The sequence below is a fragment of the Stegodyphus dumicola genome, chromosome 6, assembly GCF_044657685.1.
Source record: "Stegodyphus dumicola isolate Sdum_Otavi_A_Nest chromosome 6, ASM4465768v1".
NCBI classification, from domain to species: domain Eukaryota; kingdom Metazoa; phylum Arthropoda; class Arachnida; order Araneae; family Eresidae; genus Stegodyphus; species Stegodyphus dumicola.
In genome coordinates, this window is record NC_140773.1 from 7,525,341 (window position 1) to 7,542,412 (window position 17,072).

Genomic DNA, 17,072 nt, shown 5'->3' on the forward strand with positions numbered 1-17,072 from the left:
GAAGGGAAGTGATTCCTTAACTTTGAAAAGAATACCATGCTTGCTGTTCTGTAGAAAGCAGGTCTCAAATTGAATTTTCTTATTTTTTTTTTCAAAATGCAAGGGAGTAAAATACAGCAATAATAGTGAATTTGTATCTTTGTTCACAAAAGCGAAAGCTAGCTTATCAAGTATCAGTCCACTGCTTGCTATTCTGTAGAAAACAGATCCTAAATTTTAATCTTAATTTTTATTTATTTATTTTTTGATGCAAGGAAAAATTACAACAATAATAGTTAATTTATATCCTTGTTCATAAAAAAAAGGCTTATCAAGAATTAATCGGAGTTACATTAAAGGAAAGCACAGATATTATGAGTGTCTTGGTATATCATGCTTATTGTTGGAAATGGCATCACTACACCAATGAATCAAAAGCCAGATAGAGAAGTTATGGGGTGCCAGAGAAAAACGACTAATGTCTGTTCAGAAAGCTAAGGACGGTGTTTGCACGATGTAGTTAGATAGCTATTTCTTATTAATTTGACTTGTACTTAAGTGTAAATAAACCTTAAGTTTAAAAGATTTGAAGTGCTCCATTTATGATAAGATAGTTGTTAATTCATTGGGTAGATGACTTGTGAATCCTTTCTGAGCTAGTCATTGTTTGAAACGTAATGCATTACTTAACATCTATCCATAATAGGTGCTAAATCATGCTCTTTGGTGACAGTTTTATTGTCAATGGGATTATACATAAGGACAGTTTTATATTCATTTTTATTGAGAAAAACCTTAGCAATTATATTTGAATTTCTAACTTTTTTTTTTTTTTTTTTTTTTTTTGTATTATGCGATATAGAAAACATGCACTTTTGATCTATTTTGTTGAAAGAACCTTGAATACTATTATTGCAAAGAGCATAATTTTTTTAGCCTATTCCAAATACTGCTGTTTGGAACTATAAAGCAGTGAATTATTATTATAATTATTATTTTTTTTTCAAAATGAATAAGAATTGCTTGTATGAAGGATGCACAATTTCATGAAAAAAATATAACAGAAAAAGTTTTGAGGTAATAAAGTTTATAATTTCTCTGTAAAAAAAAATTTCAAAAATTATTTTATAAAATTTTTTTAATCCACTTGTGTTAATTAGAAGAGTTTTGTTAAAATAGAATGAAATATGTACATATTCCTAACATTTGTAAAAAAAATTTCGATTCATATTATTCTCATTTTATTTATCTAATCATAAGAATATGTATAATTTTAATAATATATTTTATTCTTGTGCTGTTTATTACTTTATAGGATTTGCATAAACTGTTAGAGCAAAAAATTGCAAAATTTCATGGTCGAGAAGATTGTATAATATATCCCAGTTGTTTTGATGCTAATGCTGGTCTCTTTGAAGTTCTGCTGACTTCTGAAGATGCTGTATTGTCAGATGAATTAAATCATGCATCCATAATAGATGGAATAAGGCTTTGTAAAGCTCAAAAATTCCGTTATAAGCACAGAGACATGTCAGGTGGGTAAATACCGCATTTTATTTATGTATTTTCTTTTTTTCCATGTAAAAGTATTACAAGCACCTACTGAAATAGGATATGCTCAGAATATTTTATAAACTTTTCTGTTAAAAATATGCTGTTAATTATATCTTAATATTAAACTGCATGCTCTTATAAATTTTTGCATAGTAAGTCTATCAAATACATTCTGAAAACTATTAACATTGCCTCACATAATTTAATAACTGGAGAATTGGAAATGGTACTTTAAAGTCCATAATACAGTACAAAGTCCAAAATCCAGACATCCAATATTCAGAATGATCTAAACTCTGGACCTCAAAACTACCAACAACATTTTTCTCGTATGCTTTACGCATTCACATTTGATTCCCCCCTCTGTGCATAATAAAACATCTGGAGTCCCGATTCTTAATTTCACTTTGACACTAAGTAAAATACCTTGTTATTGAAGAAACGGTCATTTTAGCGTAAATTTGTACAATCAGTAATTTGGCTCCATTGGTGTGTATCTGCTTGACACACATCTCAAACCGAAATATTCCACATAGATACATCGTAGATTTGACGCCAACCTGGCGAATCATTTTTTATTATACTTTTCTTTCATCACCACATGTTTATCAACACATGACAGCTTGAGTAATGACTCGTGTAGCGATGCCTAAACAATTTTTTTATGTTAGCAATTGAATAATAAAGGAGTATGGTAACCTTTTATGTTGACAGTATGCTTGGCAATGATTACAGATTTAAGTTAAATGTGCTTGAAAAAAGCTGACAAGGAAAAATTTAACAAAAAATTTCTTTCCATATGCTAAAAATAGATTTTGTTGATGATACTCATAGACCCAAAGATTACATTTAGGGCTATTTGAATTAAGAATAACTGATTTGTTATTCACATAAACCCAGAACCAGCGGCTGGGCTCGTATGGCCGCACCGAGTTGCATCAGGCGGTAAGATATCTAGTGCTGGCCCTCAATAAGGCTTAAGTATATGTGGGAATTTATTTATTCAGAACTCTGATAAGCCTTAAGCATGTGCAAGAAATAGACATAAGTATAATAAATAACTAAACTAATAAAATTCAGGCTTAATTGTCCTAGTGCACAATAGAAGCAAGATGAAATTTAGCGGAACAACTTGTGGTTAGTCACCAAGCTCATGATGCATAGCCAAATATGTATAGTGAATGATAGCTGAATTTGATGATGACAGCCGCAAGTTTTAAAAGTTTTTGGATATTGCAAAACAAAGGTGAAATTTTCCAATTGTCGGATTTTTTAAAGAAATGTGGAAAAGCGGTAATAAATGAAGATGATAAAAAGTGTTTTTCATTTTGATGAGAATGCTTCTCGATAATCAATTAATGAATTGCAAAATCTGTGGATTGTTCTAGATCTAGAAATTACCACTACTAATAGTGAAGAAAGGGACAGAGAAGTTACTGAAAACGAGAAAATTTTGATTGACAAGTTAGTTTGAATTCTCAAAACAGCAGTTACAGGATTTCAACAATGTAACTAAACAAGAGATTATGTCTGTCTACAGAATTAAAAAGAAAGTATTAGTACAAAAAACAAAGCAACTTAAACAACTTACATTGAAAGAAAAATTTAATAAGGTAAACAAATAAATATTAAGCTTTTTTTTTTTTTTTTTTTTTTTTTTTTTTTTTTTTTTTTGTAAATTTTGATACCGTTTAGATCATAAATACTTCATTATTTCAGAAACCATGATTTCATATTTTTAATTTGTAGCCATCTTACTAGATTTAAACTGATGATTTAAACTGATCTGGAAAAATCCCAAATCTAGAATCATCAAAGTCCTGACGAGTTTAGATTTCGGACTTTGTACTGTAGTTTTTAACAGAGAAGTGGAACTAATAATTTATTTGAAACCTATAACAGTTTTAATAAACAAATTTATTCAGATATAAATTAAATTGTGTTTCAGTTTAAATAAACTGTTTTAAAATATTCAATGCTTAAATTATATTAAAATATCCAAAGCTTGTAAATTGTAATACAGTCGAAAGTCTTTAATCCGAACTCGTCGGGATTCGTCGGCGATTCTGGATTATCGGTTTTTCCGGATTATAGATCATCAGTTTAAATCTGGTAAGATGGCATGCAGAAATTATAAAATTAAAAATATGAAACTGTAATTTATGAAATAAAGAGCAATTATGATCTAAAGAATATCAAAATTTACAAAAAAAAAAAAAAAAAAAAGGCTAATACTTATTTGTTTGCTTTATTAAACATTTTTTTCAATGCGTGCATGCATAAAGCATACATTATGCATAGTCGAAATTAGAAAATTGCAACCAGAAAACTAGTTGATGTGTATTCGTGATATTTATAATGACGAGGAATTTGATTTAAATCATATCAAAGACGGAGTACATAGAGATGAAATACTACATTTAGTAAGGAATTATAAGCCAAATAAAATAAAAACATCTGCCCTGAAGATAAGGATAGTGCTGACAGATCAACTTCCAATTCATTGCGTGCCGCGTCATCCCTCCCCCCATCGAACTAGTCCTGTGAAACCATCGAAACTAGTCCTGTGAAAATTTGAAAATATAACACTGTTTTTTGTTGTTTGACTTCTAAATTAATATTTGTTTGACGTGTTATTGTATCTTAATGTAGCATGTGTTAAGGTTATTTTTATTATGTCTAGACAAGATGTTTATTTTACATTAAGCCACAGAAGTACGGATTTTTATAACAGTGTTTTATTTACAGAGCTGTTATGCCAGCTTGTAGCTAAAAAATGCATTTTTTATTATCCTTTGCTATTTATAATGATGAGATGCAACAGCAAATAACAAAGTCAAAAATACATATTGCTTTTCTTGTTATTGATCAAGGAATGCACAGTAGTCACTATTTAACTGTAATTAGGGGGAAAAAAACTAATGAGTATTGTTTTCTGATTCTTAAATATCACGAGGATGTATATGTGCAGATCGAAGTGAATTTATAGTTATTTATAGTGAATTTTAATTTTGATGCTACATAAATAGCATAAAAAAATCTTATGGTATTCATTTCAAGTATTTTTTTAAATACATTACAGTCAAAAGTCGTTAATCCGGCCTCGTTGGGACTTCGGCGTTTCCGGATTATCGATTTTTCCGGATTATAGATCATCAGTTTAAATCTCGTAAGATAGCATGCAGAAATTCTAAAATTAAAAATATGAAACCGTAATTTATGAAATAAAGAACAATTATGATCTAAAGGGTATCAAAATTTGCAAAAAGAAAAAGCTTAATATTTATTTGTTTACTTTATTAAACATTTCTTTCAATGTAAGTTGTTTAAGTTTTGCTTCATTTCATGTGATAATACTTTCTCTTTAATTCTATTGAACAGACATAATTTCTTGTTCAGTTACAAAGTTCTGCTGTTCAAGTCCTATAATTGCTGTGTCGAGAACACTGACTAATTCGTCAATCGAAATTTTTTCGTTTTCAATAACCTCTGTCACTTTTCTTCGCTATCGGAAGCGAATTATAATGACGAGGAACTTGTTTTAAATCATATCAAAGAGGGAGCATATCAAGATGAAATACTACATTTGGTAAGGAATTATAAGCCAAATAAAATAAAAACATTTGCGCTGAAGATAAGGATAGTGCTGACAGATCAACTTCCAATTCATTACGCGGCCCGCCGCGGCGTTCCCCCCGCCGAACAGCGTGAAATTGATAAACAGATTTCTGATTTCAAAACATGCTTTCGCTTTAGATCCTTTACATATTAACAAATATATATCGGAAATTCTATTTGATATAATCGAAAATTTAAACTTACTTTTATAAAATTGCTCTTACAGTCTGCAAAAAATAATAAGCCGGAACCAATTCGAAAATTAAGGAACAATGCAATCATCAACATTAACTGAAATAGATAATTATATAATTTTAGCTTATACGTCCATTATACATAAAATGCGCACACGAAAACGTTTTCTCCACTTGCGCACACTCACATGCACAGTTGTAAAAGGTCTTACGCGCACGCGTAAACGCCTGTGCGCATGTGTCAACGCGGCACATGCGCAGAAAGTTTTTAGTTTTGAGGTCCGGATTATAGATCATTCCGAATTATTGGTGTCCGAATTAACGACTTTTGACTGTATTACAAAATGCCCAGCTGCGGTAAGATAGCTTCCCTCCAAAGCGGGGTTAGGGTTGCCGGATTTGGCGCAAAATTGCCCGTTTGGTGACAAAATTGATGATATGTTATAGACCGAGTGAAAACATTCTAGAACGAATTCTTATCGGTTTTCCCGAGAATGCGCTCAAAGGCAGGTCAAAAGCTATATATACCCTGCCTTTATATGGAGTAGGAGAGTATCTTGAGTAGTAAATTGAGTTCAGTAGTAGTAGTATTACTTAAATCTCATTGCTCAGTAGATCAATATTACTTAAATCTCTTTGCTATTTAAATCCACATAAATGTGGGAAAAATATAAATATTCAAAATTTACAGAATAAGTTTTGCCAGCATAGGGCTAGTGAAGTGATAACAGAAGTGATGCAGTTGACTTCTGTTATAAGAAACTTTCAATTTTAAGGTGAAAAAAATAAGAGGTTTGTTGAAGAACATTAAAATGTATAGCAATTTTACAGAAAAATCAAATTTCAGATTATAAGAAAAACACAGATTTATTCACTGAACTGTGTTTATCCATGTTTTGTATCTTTTATCTTCTAATAAGTTCCAGAGTTTATTTTAAAGTAATGAATATGCTGATTTATCTTACAACCAAGAATTTGTGAGAGATTTACTTCATCCTGGTTTTTATTATGTATATAAGAAAATTCCATAATTCAGTATCATATTTATAATTTTTAATCTGTCCATGCAATAAGAATGTTCATTTTGTTAGCCATTTTTTTCGCTAATTGTCCTTTCGTAACATTTCATTCTCTCTTTGAAATTGAAATTTAGTGTTAAGCTTTTATGAGTGCATACAATATTCCAGAAAAGTATAAAGTTCTGCTAGCTGAGCATAAAATAAAATAAAATATCACTCATTCAAATATTCTCAAAATTTAATTAATTTTAAGCCAGTCTTGGATATAGAAATTGAAATGCATAATTTGTCTTTAAAAATACCACCAATTTTAAATTGAATTTTACTGTAACTTAATTTGTTGATGCTGTTTTTCCATAAATTGATAGTAACATAAAATCACAGAAATATGTTAAACCTGGCATTTTCACTTGTTATAGGATAAGATCTGAAAGTATTTTAAAGGAACTGAGAAGAGAAAAAAAATTGTTAAACTGTTTTTATATCATTGATCTCCCCCCCCCCCGTACTGATAGTGAATGATTCTAAATTTATAAAAGTAACATTGCTATATTCATTTTAAGAATAATTTAACATGTGTATATAATATAGATTTAGAAAAGAAATTGCAAGAAAGTTCATCTGCTCGAATGAGATTAATTGCTACTGATGGAGTCTTCAGTATGGATGGAAATATTGCCCCTTTGCCGTAAGTGTGCCTTACATTGAATTATATTTCTTTTAAAAAGCTTATGAGAAAGCATTATGAAATTTATATTAGCATATTTTGTATTTTTCTACCATGTTAATAAATGATGTAATAATTAGTAAAGGTTTAATGGCATTATATATTTAACAGAACTGGCTAAACATGAGACAGATAGAAATATTAAATATGCATATATAATATTCTTTGTTTACATTAATAGCTATGCTTTCTTTTGTCCTCAATATCCTTAAAATTTTCATGAAAAGTGTTTCAGCATGTTTGTGTGGTTAATGAGAGGATTTTCCTTTCTTGAAAAATATTTACAGTGCTTTCCAGAGAGTAGGGAATGTTTCAAATTATCATGTCTAAAATTTCAAATTAATAAGATTTTATATAAAACGATATTTATTCATAGTTTAAAGAAATTAGTTGAATTTTTAAAATTAAAAAAAATTAAGAAGGTTACTAAGTTGCAGATTTTATTTGTTGCAAGTGGTAATACAGTCAAAAGTCTTTAATACGGACATCCATAATCCGGAATGATCTATAATCCGGACCTCAAGGCTACAAACTTTCTGCGCATGCGTAAATGCATTAATGTGTTTACGCAATCATAAACCACATTTGACAATTTATCGCATGCAACTCAATTAACATACAAATACTACATTTTTCAATAAAGTTTTCAAATATCATGTGTAACTGTAAACTATGTTAAATACTTTTTAAATTTTTAACAGTCTGATTTAACAGTCATTAAGCTAAAGCACTTTCCTTATTCAAAGAAATCAAAAATGAAAGCTGAGACCTCAAAACCAATATATGTTTCATTTTTTTTTTATTTTTGAGGGAAAAAATCTTCCTAAGCTTAATATACTTTTGCTAAAGATAGCATTAATTCTTTAATTTATTGTTTGTATTTATTTAATCTGTAATTTATTACCAAATTAAGCAATTTAAAAGTAAGAAAAGCATTTTTTAGTAGTATAAATCTATATTTTATTCCTTTGCAAAAATGTAATCTATGTAAATCAGAATAGTAGAATATGTAATTGGAATCAATAATAAAAGGTGTTTCTTATGCTATGTGCTTGGTACAGAATCATTTGGACTTTTGGGTTCTCAGAAATATTTTTCTTTTTCAGTGTGGTCAGAAGAAAGTCAATATAAGAAGTTCCATTGTTTATTTACTTATAACGTTCAGATAATATTTATTTAATATTGAATTAAATAATATTCTGCTAGAATTTAATATAAGATGAGATTTCCTATTCATGATCAACTAGATTAATGTGATAATAAAACTGGCTGTATAAATTATTTTTTCTTATTTAAAATTGATAAAGATATTAAGCTTAGTGATTTGTATTTTTCTGAAGTTTTAACTTTTTTGTTTATTTCATGACCGTTTTATTGTATGGTTAAATACTACAAAAATAAATAAAATAAAATAAATAAATAAAACTAATATCAAGATAAAAATAGAAAAGGCTTAAAAGGATCAAAATGTAATAAAAAAGAATTATAAAGGATGAACAAGATTTTTTATCATAAATTTATAACGGAAGAAATGAAATGCATGAATAAACCATTTTAATTTTGTGAGTTTTTATTCATTAAAGAAAATATATTGTGTTATGCTTTTCACAGGTAAAATGTTTTAAAGAGAAAAATGCATTTCTTACAATCAGATTTTTATGCTGTTAAAAAAAATTATCAAAATTAATGAGAAAAATAAATAAAATTTCAGAATAGAAGCAAAAAAAAAAAAAAAAAAAAAAAAAGAGTTAACTGCTTACATCATATTATTTACTGTGAGGTTTGCAATATTGTAATAAATTGAAGCAGACAACTTCAGTTGCAGACCTCCATTGAGATGATTTCATTGAGAATTTCTATTTTGTGAAAAACATTATTATTGTACAAGTATATATAGCTGTTAAAAAAATCTTATAATAGTCCAACAAAATTTTAACAATATCTGTGGATGATTTATTTAGGTACAAGCTTTGAAACTGAGGTAAAGCTCATTAGTATGAATAAAAATGTGATCCATACTTTTCATGAGTATTTTCGTGTTATCAGTTATTAATATGTTAAAAATGTGTTTAAATAATTTTTAACAATTTTTTATAAATGTGCAATTTTTATAATTATTACTTTTATAAATATACATTTTTTAATACGTCCATAATGAAAGTGTTTTGAATGTTTTTCTATTTTCTTTCAGGGAAATTTGTAATTTAGCCAAAAAGTATAATGCAGTGGTGTTTGTTGATGAATGTCATGCCACTGGTGTAATTGGTAAAACAGGAAGGTAATTATTTCATTGCTGATAACTCATTTTGTTATATAGTTGTTTGTACACTTATGCTGCTTTAACAATTCAAAAATTGGAAATTTTGTTTTATATGTCCAGTAATAACAATCCTAGTTTCTAAATGTATACTCAAATTTAGGGAGGGGGAAATGCACTTAGCAATATTTATTTTTCATATTTTTGAACCATTTGCATCCAACCTGTAACGTTTTATATAATTCATATACCTGAATTTTATTTTGCATCTTATGCTTGAGTTATTAAAAAGTAAATTTTTGCATTGAATCCATCCGCAGCAAGTGGATTCTATGCTTGTGTTATTAAAAAGTAAATTTATGCATAGAATTGTGAGTTTCATTGTTATTTGCTAGGGTGGAAAAATATGTGCAATCATATTTCACTAAACCCGAAAAGAATCTAATTAATTGGAAGTTTGACTTATTGAGAAGTTAATATGAATTTTAATTTTGGCTTAACTGAAAGTAGTGAATTATTCAAATTTTATTACTTTTTTTTATTATAATAAACACTTTAACTTCAGGCTCTAAATTGAATCCATATGGCAGGTGCAGATTTTCATTAATAACTCATTAAAAATTCATTTGCTTCTTTTGTACTTCTATAAATAGATTTTGTTACATACAAAATTCTTCAAACAATGAATTATTTCTCCAAGCAATGAAGTCTTTATGGCAGACTAACATAATCAGATTCATAAATAACTCCAGTACTTGAGTGATGTTCTATTTATTAATTCTTGAAAGAAGAATGCTTGAAGTCCAGATTCATTTGCTTATATTTTCAATTCAGAGCATTTAGCACAGCTGTAAATTACACATGCTGTGCATAATTTTTGTACGTTACGCAGCCAACATAAGCTGCTGCTTTTATCAAATATGCTTATAAATGGCATAATTCCAAAAATGTGTTTTCTTTTAAACAGTTTCTTTGCTATTGAAAGAAATTATACAATTTACTGTTCTCATATTTAGAGGCACTGAAGAGCACTTCAATCTATCTGGAAAAATTGATATCATAAATTCTACATTAGGCAAAGCATTAGGAGGAGCATCAGGTAGCTATTATATAATTTTTAATTAATCCTTTTTATAAACAAATTTAATTTTGTTGAAAATTATATTATTATATAATGAAAATTATATATGTTGAAAATTATAACACTATTATTTTGAGGATCAAAAATTATTTTATTTCAAATAGATGAATAAGAAAAAGTCTGCTAAAATATATCAAGAAAATTAACAAGTTGATCTTCTATTAAGGATTAACCAAGTTACATATACAATTTTGAAAAAGTATCAATTGTAAAACTGTAGTGTGGTAATAACATTTTTATATTATTGTGCATTTTCATTTGAATTTCATTATTGAAATATATTTAGTTTATTAATGGCTGATAAATAAAAAATAATAATTTTATTGTTATTTATACATCTGTTTTCAATTAATTTATATAGTCATTAGATTTCTGGCAGGTCAGTTAGTGATCATTACCATCTCAGGAACCAGGGAAACTCATTTAAGGCTTTACTGGCTGTAGTGGGAGGCACTTAATCTAGCTCAAAATTAATCTGGTTCCACTGTGCTATCTCAAATTCCCCCCATTTTATTGGAAAATTTAAGGTCTATTACGTTTAGCAGTGCTAATATTTTCTCTCTCTCAAAAAAAAAAAAAAAAAAAAATCACTTTATTAAAATATTAAATCCACAACTACCTTTTTTAGAACTTCTGACGCAAAGCTTCTAAACCACTTCACATTTTCTAATGGTGTTGATTGCTTTGAAGATATTTTCTTTATGGCACTTTTCAATTTCTTGAACTGTTTCAACAAACACTTTAGAGCATCGATGTTCAACTTAAGGCCACACATGGTGCAAAACAAAATGTACAATAGAACCTTGATTGACCTGTTTATTTGAGACCATAATTACCTCAATTATCAAAGTACCTCAATTAATTGAAAACTCATAAGACTAGCCAGTTTTACTTTTGATAAAATTTTCTGAAATTGTTTATTTGAAATTCTGAAAATAAAGTGCTGCTATTAACATTTTAGAAAATTTCTGTATTATTAGATAAGATGTGTTTCCTTCAATTAAGCAAATAATCCATACAAGATTATTTTGTGGCAAAAATATTTGTTAAAAACAATAACCAAATGGGAAAACTGTAAACATTTGATGAAATAATCAAATTCCATTAAAAATAATGCAAATTGTAAAATTTTATCAAATTTCTTATATGCATTTTTAACTTTTTTTTTGAAAAATTTTGCATATTTTATAACAATCCTGTAACTCTGTCAGAAGTCACATGATCATGCCTTTTCAATCAGCAGAATGTAAAAAGAGAAACGTTAAGACATTGCCCTAAATATTAAAGAGCTTTGCTCAAGGCCCCATCGTTGCCCAAGCAGTAAAATGTCTGAATACTGATTGTTCGACCCATGATCAAATTACAATGAATGGAAAGGCTTCATGGGAGTTTTCATGGTTGTTTGTATGTGTAGTGTAAGTACGGGTAACCTTTTTAGAAGTGTGTAGTGACAGTCCTTTATGCTTTTCCACCCACATACATGAAAAGGCCAAAATCAAAGTTTCAGCAAAGTAAATTTTTACATCCTCTATTTCATAGTTATTCTTAGCATTGCTCTCATTTCTGAAATTTGTGTTATTTTGTAAGCTTCACTTGAAACTTAGTTCACGATTTTCTGCATTTATCCATTTCAAAATATCATCTCGAGTGATATTTTGATTCCTTGCTTGTAATGTCTGAAACATGTCTGTGGATTCATTATCAGTTTGTTTTCATCTTTAACATGTTTGAACCACATTTTATCATTATTGCATTTTATTATTTTATCACTAATATAGCTATTGAATTACTGACCACTGTCAAATATATAATCATAGATGCATTATCATTTATATATATATATGGCCCTAACTAATCTTGTATTGTGCATGTGCAAACTGTTGTAGTTGCATCAGTACATGACAGTTTTGATTTTAAATTATTTTATTTTCTAGTATACATTGATAGAATTTTATTTCCCATGTGGCAGAAACAAAAACAAAAAAATCAAATAAATAGAAAAAAATCTTAAAAACATAAACACAAGGTAGCCGACAAGCTTAGGTTATTTTGAGACAGGTAGGAAGAATAATAATTTATTGTGCAAAATGAACAGTGTTCAGCAACTTGTCTGTCTGCTTTGCTATGTAAGAGTAGCTTTAAAAAATACATCATTGGTCATCTTTATATTATGAAACACAAATCACTTAGAGACATTCTCTCTCATGAGTTTTTAACTAGAAAGGAAAAATTAGCTTTCTTGAAGAAGCCTGATCAATAGCAAAAAATAGAGGGTTGGTGCAATTTTACAAGAAGCGATGGTGATATGATCACCATGTGGAGTTTGTTGCATGCTTGGCAAACATAAATCATTTACTGATGTAGAAATGCTTCATCAATGCTTCCAATATATTATTTGATAAATTTATTAATAAAAACTGAACAACTGTAAATATTAAAAACATGCAACTCACAGATACTGCTTCTGCTTTGTGTTCTGAAAATACTGCAAAACATGTTTTTAATCACATCGTAGAAGATTTTAAAAGTTATATATATATTATCTTAGCTTTTGATTCTGACATTTATATTTCAGCAGTATCTCATTGTTTTGTTTTCATTAGATACTGTACTAGTTTTTGAAGATTTTTTGAAATTTCTTCCTATGAAGAATCAAAACAGAGGCAAATATTATATCAATATTGTGAATATATCTTTGGAAAAGAATTATATTGGTATACAAAAATCATTTATGTGTGTATAGAGATAGGTGTCTGTCAGTGACGTTTCTGAAAAAAGAATTATTGTCTGTCAGTGACGGTTTCTGAAAAAAGAATTATTTTCGTATTAAAACAAAAATGTAATTTAACCAGTCTGTTATAATTTCCCTTATTCTTCACCAAGAAAATAATGTGATATGTGTCACTATGCTTAAACTAGAAAACTGTAACGATATAGTGAATTTTCTTTATTCATGAGACCTGACACATAGAAACGTTTAAAACCTGTTAGAAGAAGTTGACAAAATAGAAAGGTCCTTTTTCGTATTTTGGTATGATGATTAATCACAGGAAAAGTTCTATATATTTTTTTTTTCTTTACAACAAGGAATTATTTTTGCAAGAAAACAAAGTGTATGGTGAATTTGAAGTGATGGATGGTGTTTTTTTTATTCTTTTTGTATGACATCGAAGAAAAACTGAGCAGTCTGAATTGCAGTTGTCGGCTGAAAATAGTTATTTTGCAAATGCAAATATTGCATAATTTTTCAGCCTTAACTAAACAAGTTGGCATTCAGATACTGTCAAAAAACTATACAATAATTTAAAGTAATTTAGCAGCCTTATCCAAGAAATTTAAGAAGAGATTTCAATATTTAAGAAATATTAAGCTTGGGAAAACGTCGCTGCACGCAATGAACTGGAAGTTGATCTGTCAGCACTATGCTCATCTTCAGGGCAGATGTTTTTATTTTATTCGGCTTATAATTCCTTACTAAATGTAGTATTTCATCTCGGTGTACTCCGTCTTTGATATGATTTAAATCAAATTCCTCGTCATTATAAATATCATGAATACACATCAAATAGTTTTCTGGTTGCAATTTTCTAATTTCGACTATGCATAATGTATGCTTTGTGCATGCGCGCGTTGAAAGAAATGGTTAATAAAGTAAACAAATAAATATTGAGCTTTTTTCTGTAAATTTTGATACCCTTTAGATCATAATTGCACTTTATTTCATAAATTACGGTTTCATATTTTTATTTTATAATTTCTGCATGCCATGTTATCAGATTTAAATTGATGACCTATAATCCGGAAAAACTGATAATCCAGAATTGCTAAAGTCCCGACAAGTCTAGATTAAAGACTTTAGACTGTATTTTTTACTTTGTTTCTGTCCATGGAATGTAGCAAACATGTGTATGTAGCCTGAAATAAAAGATGTTGAGTATGGAGGCTTTTAGAAGTTCATCATAAGAGAAATTTTATCTGGGATTTGTGGTCTATGTTTATGTCAAAGTGAAGCAACGAGTTTCAATATCACATACCATCACTTAAATGGAATATTCTATCCCCAGATCTTTATCATGATTGCCCATCTTAAAATTGCTATCATATCCTACCAAATCTTATGTTCTTTTACATAAATGTTTTTCCGGAATATTTTGATATGTTGATAGTTTTAAAGTAATATATATATTTGTAATATATGTTTTTTGGGCTGACTTTGTAAAAGTATGAGGATATATATTCTCAAATTTCCCTCAGATATTAAATTTTAACTGTGATAATATATATAATTGAACCAGCATATTTTTTTGTTTTCATAAGAATTTTTCCTCTTTGATTTTTAGGTGGTTATACTACAGGGAAATCTGAACTAATTGATTTATTGCGTCAAAAGTCCCGTCCATACCTATTTTCAAATGCACTTCCACCAGCAGTTGTTGCTTGTGCATCAAAGGTAACAAAGAATTTTTTTTTAGGGAATACAGTGTACCAAGCTATAATCTTTTAATGTTCCAAGGTATCCTGATTAACCAATATCTATGTTATGCATAATTAAAATGAAAATAACTTTCCTGTTGATTTAGCAGACCTCAAAATATTTGAATTTAATTTCATAGTTGATTGTTAATTTTTGCTTATTGCTCTCAGTAACTAATATAGAGATGTAATTCTTTTGATGAAATTTAACAAGTTATCGTTGTTTCAAATTAATTTTTTTATTAATTGCATTTTGAATATAGATATAGCAAATATATGTTGGTAATGAAACCATTATTAAATTAAGGGAAAAGTAATTTTTGAAAGTTAATGGAATATCAATAACTTTGCATAACTTTATTTTAAAGTTCTCATTGCTGATTGAATTTTCAACCCCAAAATAAAATATTACAGTGCTTCACAAAAATATTAAAAAATAATGTTCGTATGAAAGAATAATATCGCATAATTATGTTATTTTTATTAGAGCGATGCACTGTTATCAATGTCTACAATTTCAGATAAATGTGGCATTATTCAGTGCACTGATGAGAGAGATGTATTACTTTCACTACCATTTCATAAATTTCAGATGCATAACTCTCAAATATAATATGCTTGCTACATATTATTATTTATATAATATGCCTACTTCATTATTATTTATTTCTCTATAAGGTCTGTTTAAGATACAGTCTGCTTAAAAAAAATTAAATTTTTATTAAAGATTGGTATATCAAAGTGCGTAAGCCACATTTTGCGTTTTTATCGCTTATAACAAATATGCCAAGTTTTAAAATGCTCCAATATGTAAATTCACGTATGTGTTTAGGAAATTTTGAATAAAAATATCTGATTTTTTGCTGGTATGCTTAGAAATACATCTACCTTTAAAATGATGGTAAACATTTTTTTATGTTATAATTCAAAATTTTTTTGAAAATTTATAAAAATTTACCTAAGAGCACAAATTTTAAAAATTAATCATAAAAATGGGCGAATTTTATTTGGAATGAACCTAAATTTCAAAATGTGAAAGTAAGAATCAAATAAGTTTAATAAAAAGAGATATTAATAAATATATACCAAATTCAATTAACATGGACCAGCTGAAAGTTTGAGAGCTAATTTTTAAAAACTAATTTTTAAAAACTACTCATGCAATTTTTACGAAATTTGGCACCTTGGCATTATTTGTGTTGTAGTATCAAAATAAGGAAAACAATTGTTATGTTATTTCAGAAAAAGTCCGATTTTTGTGTCAAAATAGCTATGTTAGAACCATGCTATATATAAATCTAATATTAGCAAACATTCCTTGATTTACTTTTGGTTTTCAATATTACTATACCAATGCCTATATGGATGATGAAACATGAATTGAGTTAAAAAAAATTAGGATTAATTTTTTTGAATATTATATATTTATTCATGGTTTTAGGTACTTGCTTAATTTACATATGTTCTCAGAATTTAAATGATATTGTAAATTAGTTCACAGCAATAATTAATCATTTATTTGTATGAAATTAAAATTTCATAATTTAAATTAAAATTTTAATTAACTTTAAATTTGCTTTATATGAATAGAGAATGTTTGTTAAATTCAAATTTCATTCCTTGCAGCAATGGCACAAGAGAATTATCTTAATATAATTTAATTTAACTTTAGTATTTATTCTTGTAAATCTAATAAAGACCTGCTTTTGAGATCTGGAAAACACAAGTTAAATTTTGACAATCGTCCAGTAAAACAGGAGATATAGAACTGTCCTTTTTTTTTTTTTTTGCAAGTTGGACCTGTGAACAATGAAATATAAATAGGCACAAGCATGATTTCAAAATAAAATATTTAGAATTGTATATAAAGAAATGCAGAACATATGACAGTAACTAGCAACTTGGAGGAGTCCCCCAGTGGGAGGAAAGTGCGGACAGTAGTGCGATGAAAGGAGAAATTCCAGTAAGAGGACAGTAGTGAGATGGAACAAAACCTGTAAATCCATAGGCGAAGTTCTGGTGTTCCATCTATTTTTTCCTGTCCCTGATTGGTATAGTGGTTAGTATACTGGATGCTGTACCAGTGGGCTCAGGTTTAAATCCTAGAGAA

General features: G+C 28.2%; 1 protein-coding gene across 1 annotated transcript in view; it reads left to right on the plus strand.

Moving 5' to 3' along the window:
- The window catches only part of Gcat (Glycine C-acetyltransferase), a 43,316-nt gene that overhangs the window by 16,896 nt on the left and 9,348 nt on the right, over nucleotides 1-17,072 (plus strand). Inside the window, exons 4-8 of the mRNA XM_085818028.1 lie at nucleotides 1,295-1,514; nucleotides 6,956-7,052; nucleotides 9,283-9,369; nucleotides 10,365-10,447; nucleotides 14,830-14,939. Of these exons, the coding sequence (XP_085674154.1) occupies nucleotides 1,295-1,514; nucleotides 6,956-7,052; nucleotides 9,283-9,369; nucleotides 10,365-10,447; nucleotides 14,830-14,939 (597 nt within the window). The remainder of the gene's footprint in view (nucleotides 1-1,294; nucleotides 1,515-6,955; nucleotides 7,053-9,282; nucleotides 9,370-10,364; nucleotides 10,448-14,829; nucleotides 14,940-17,072) is intronic.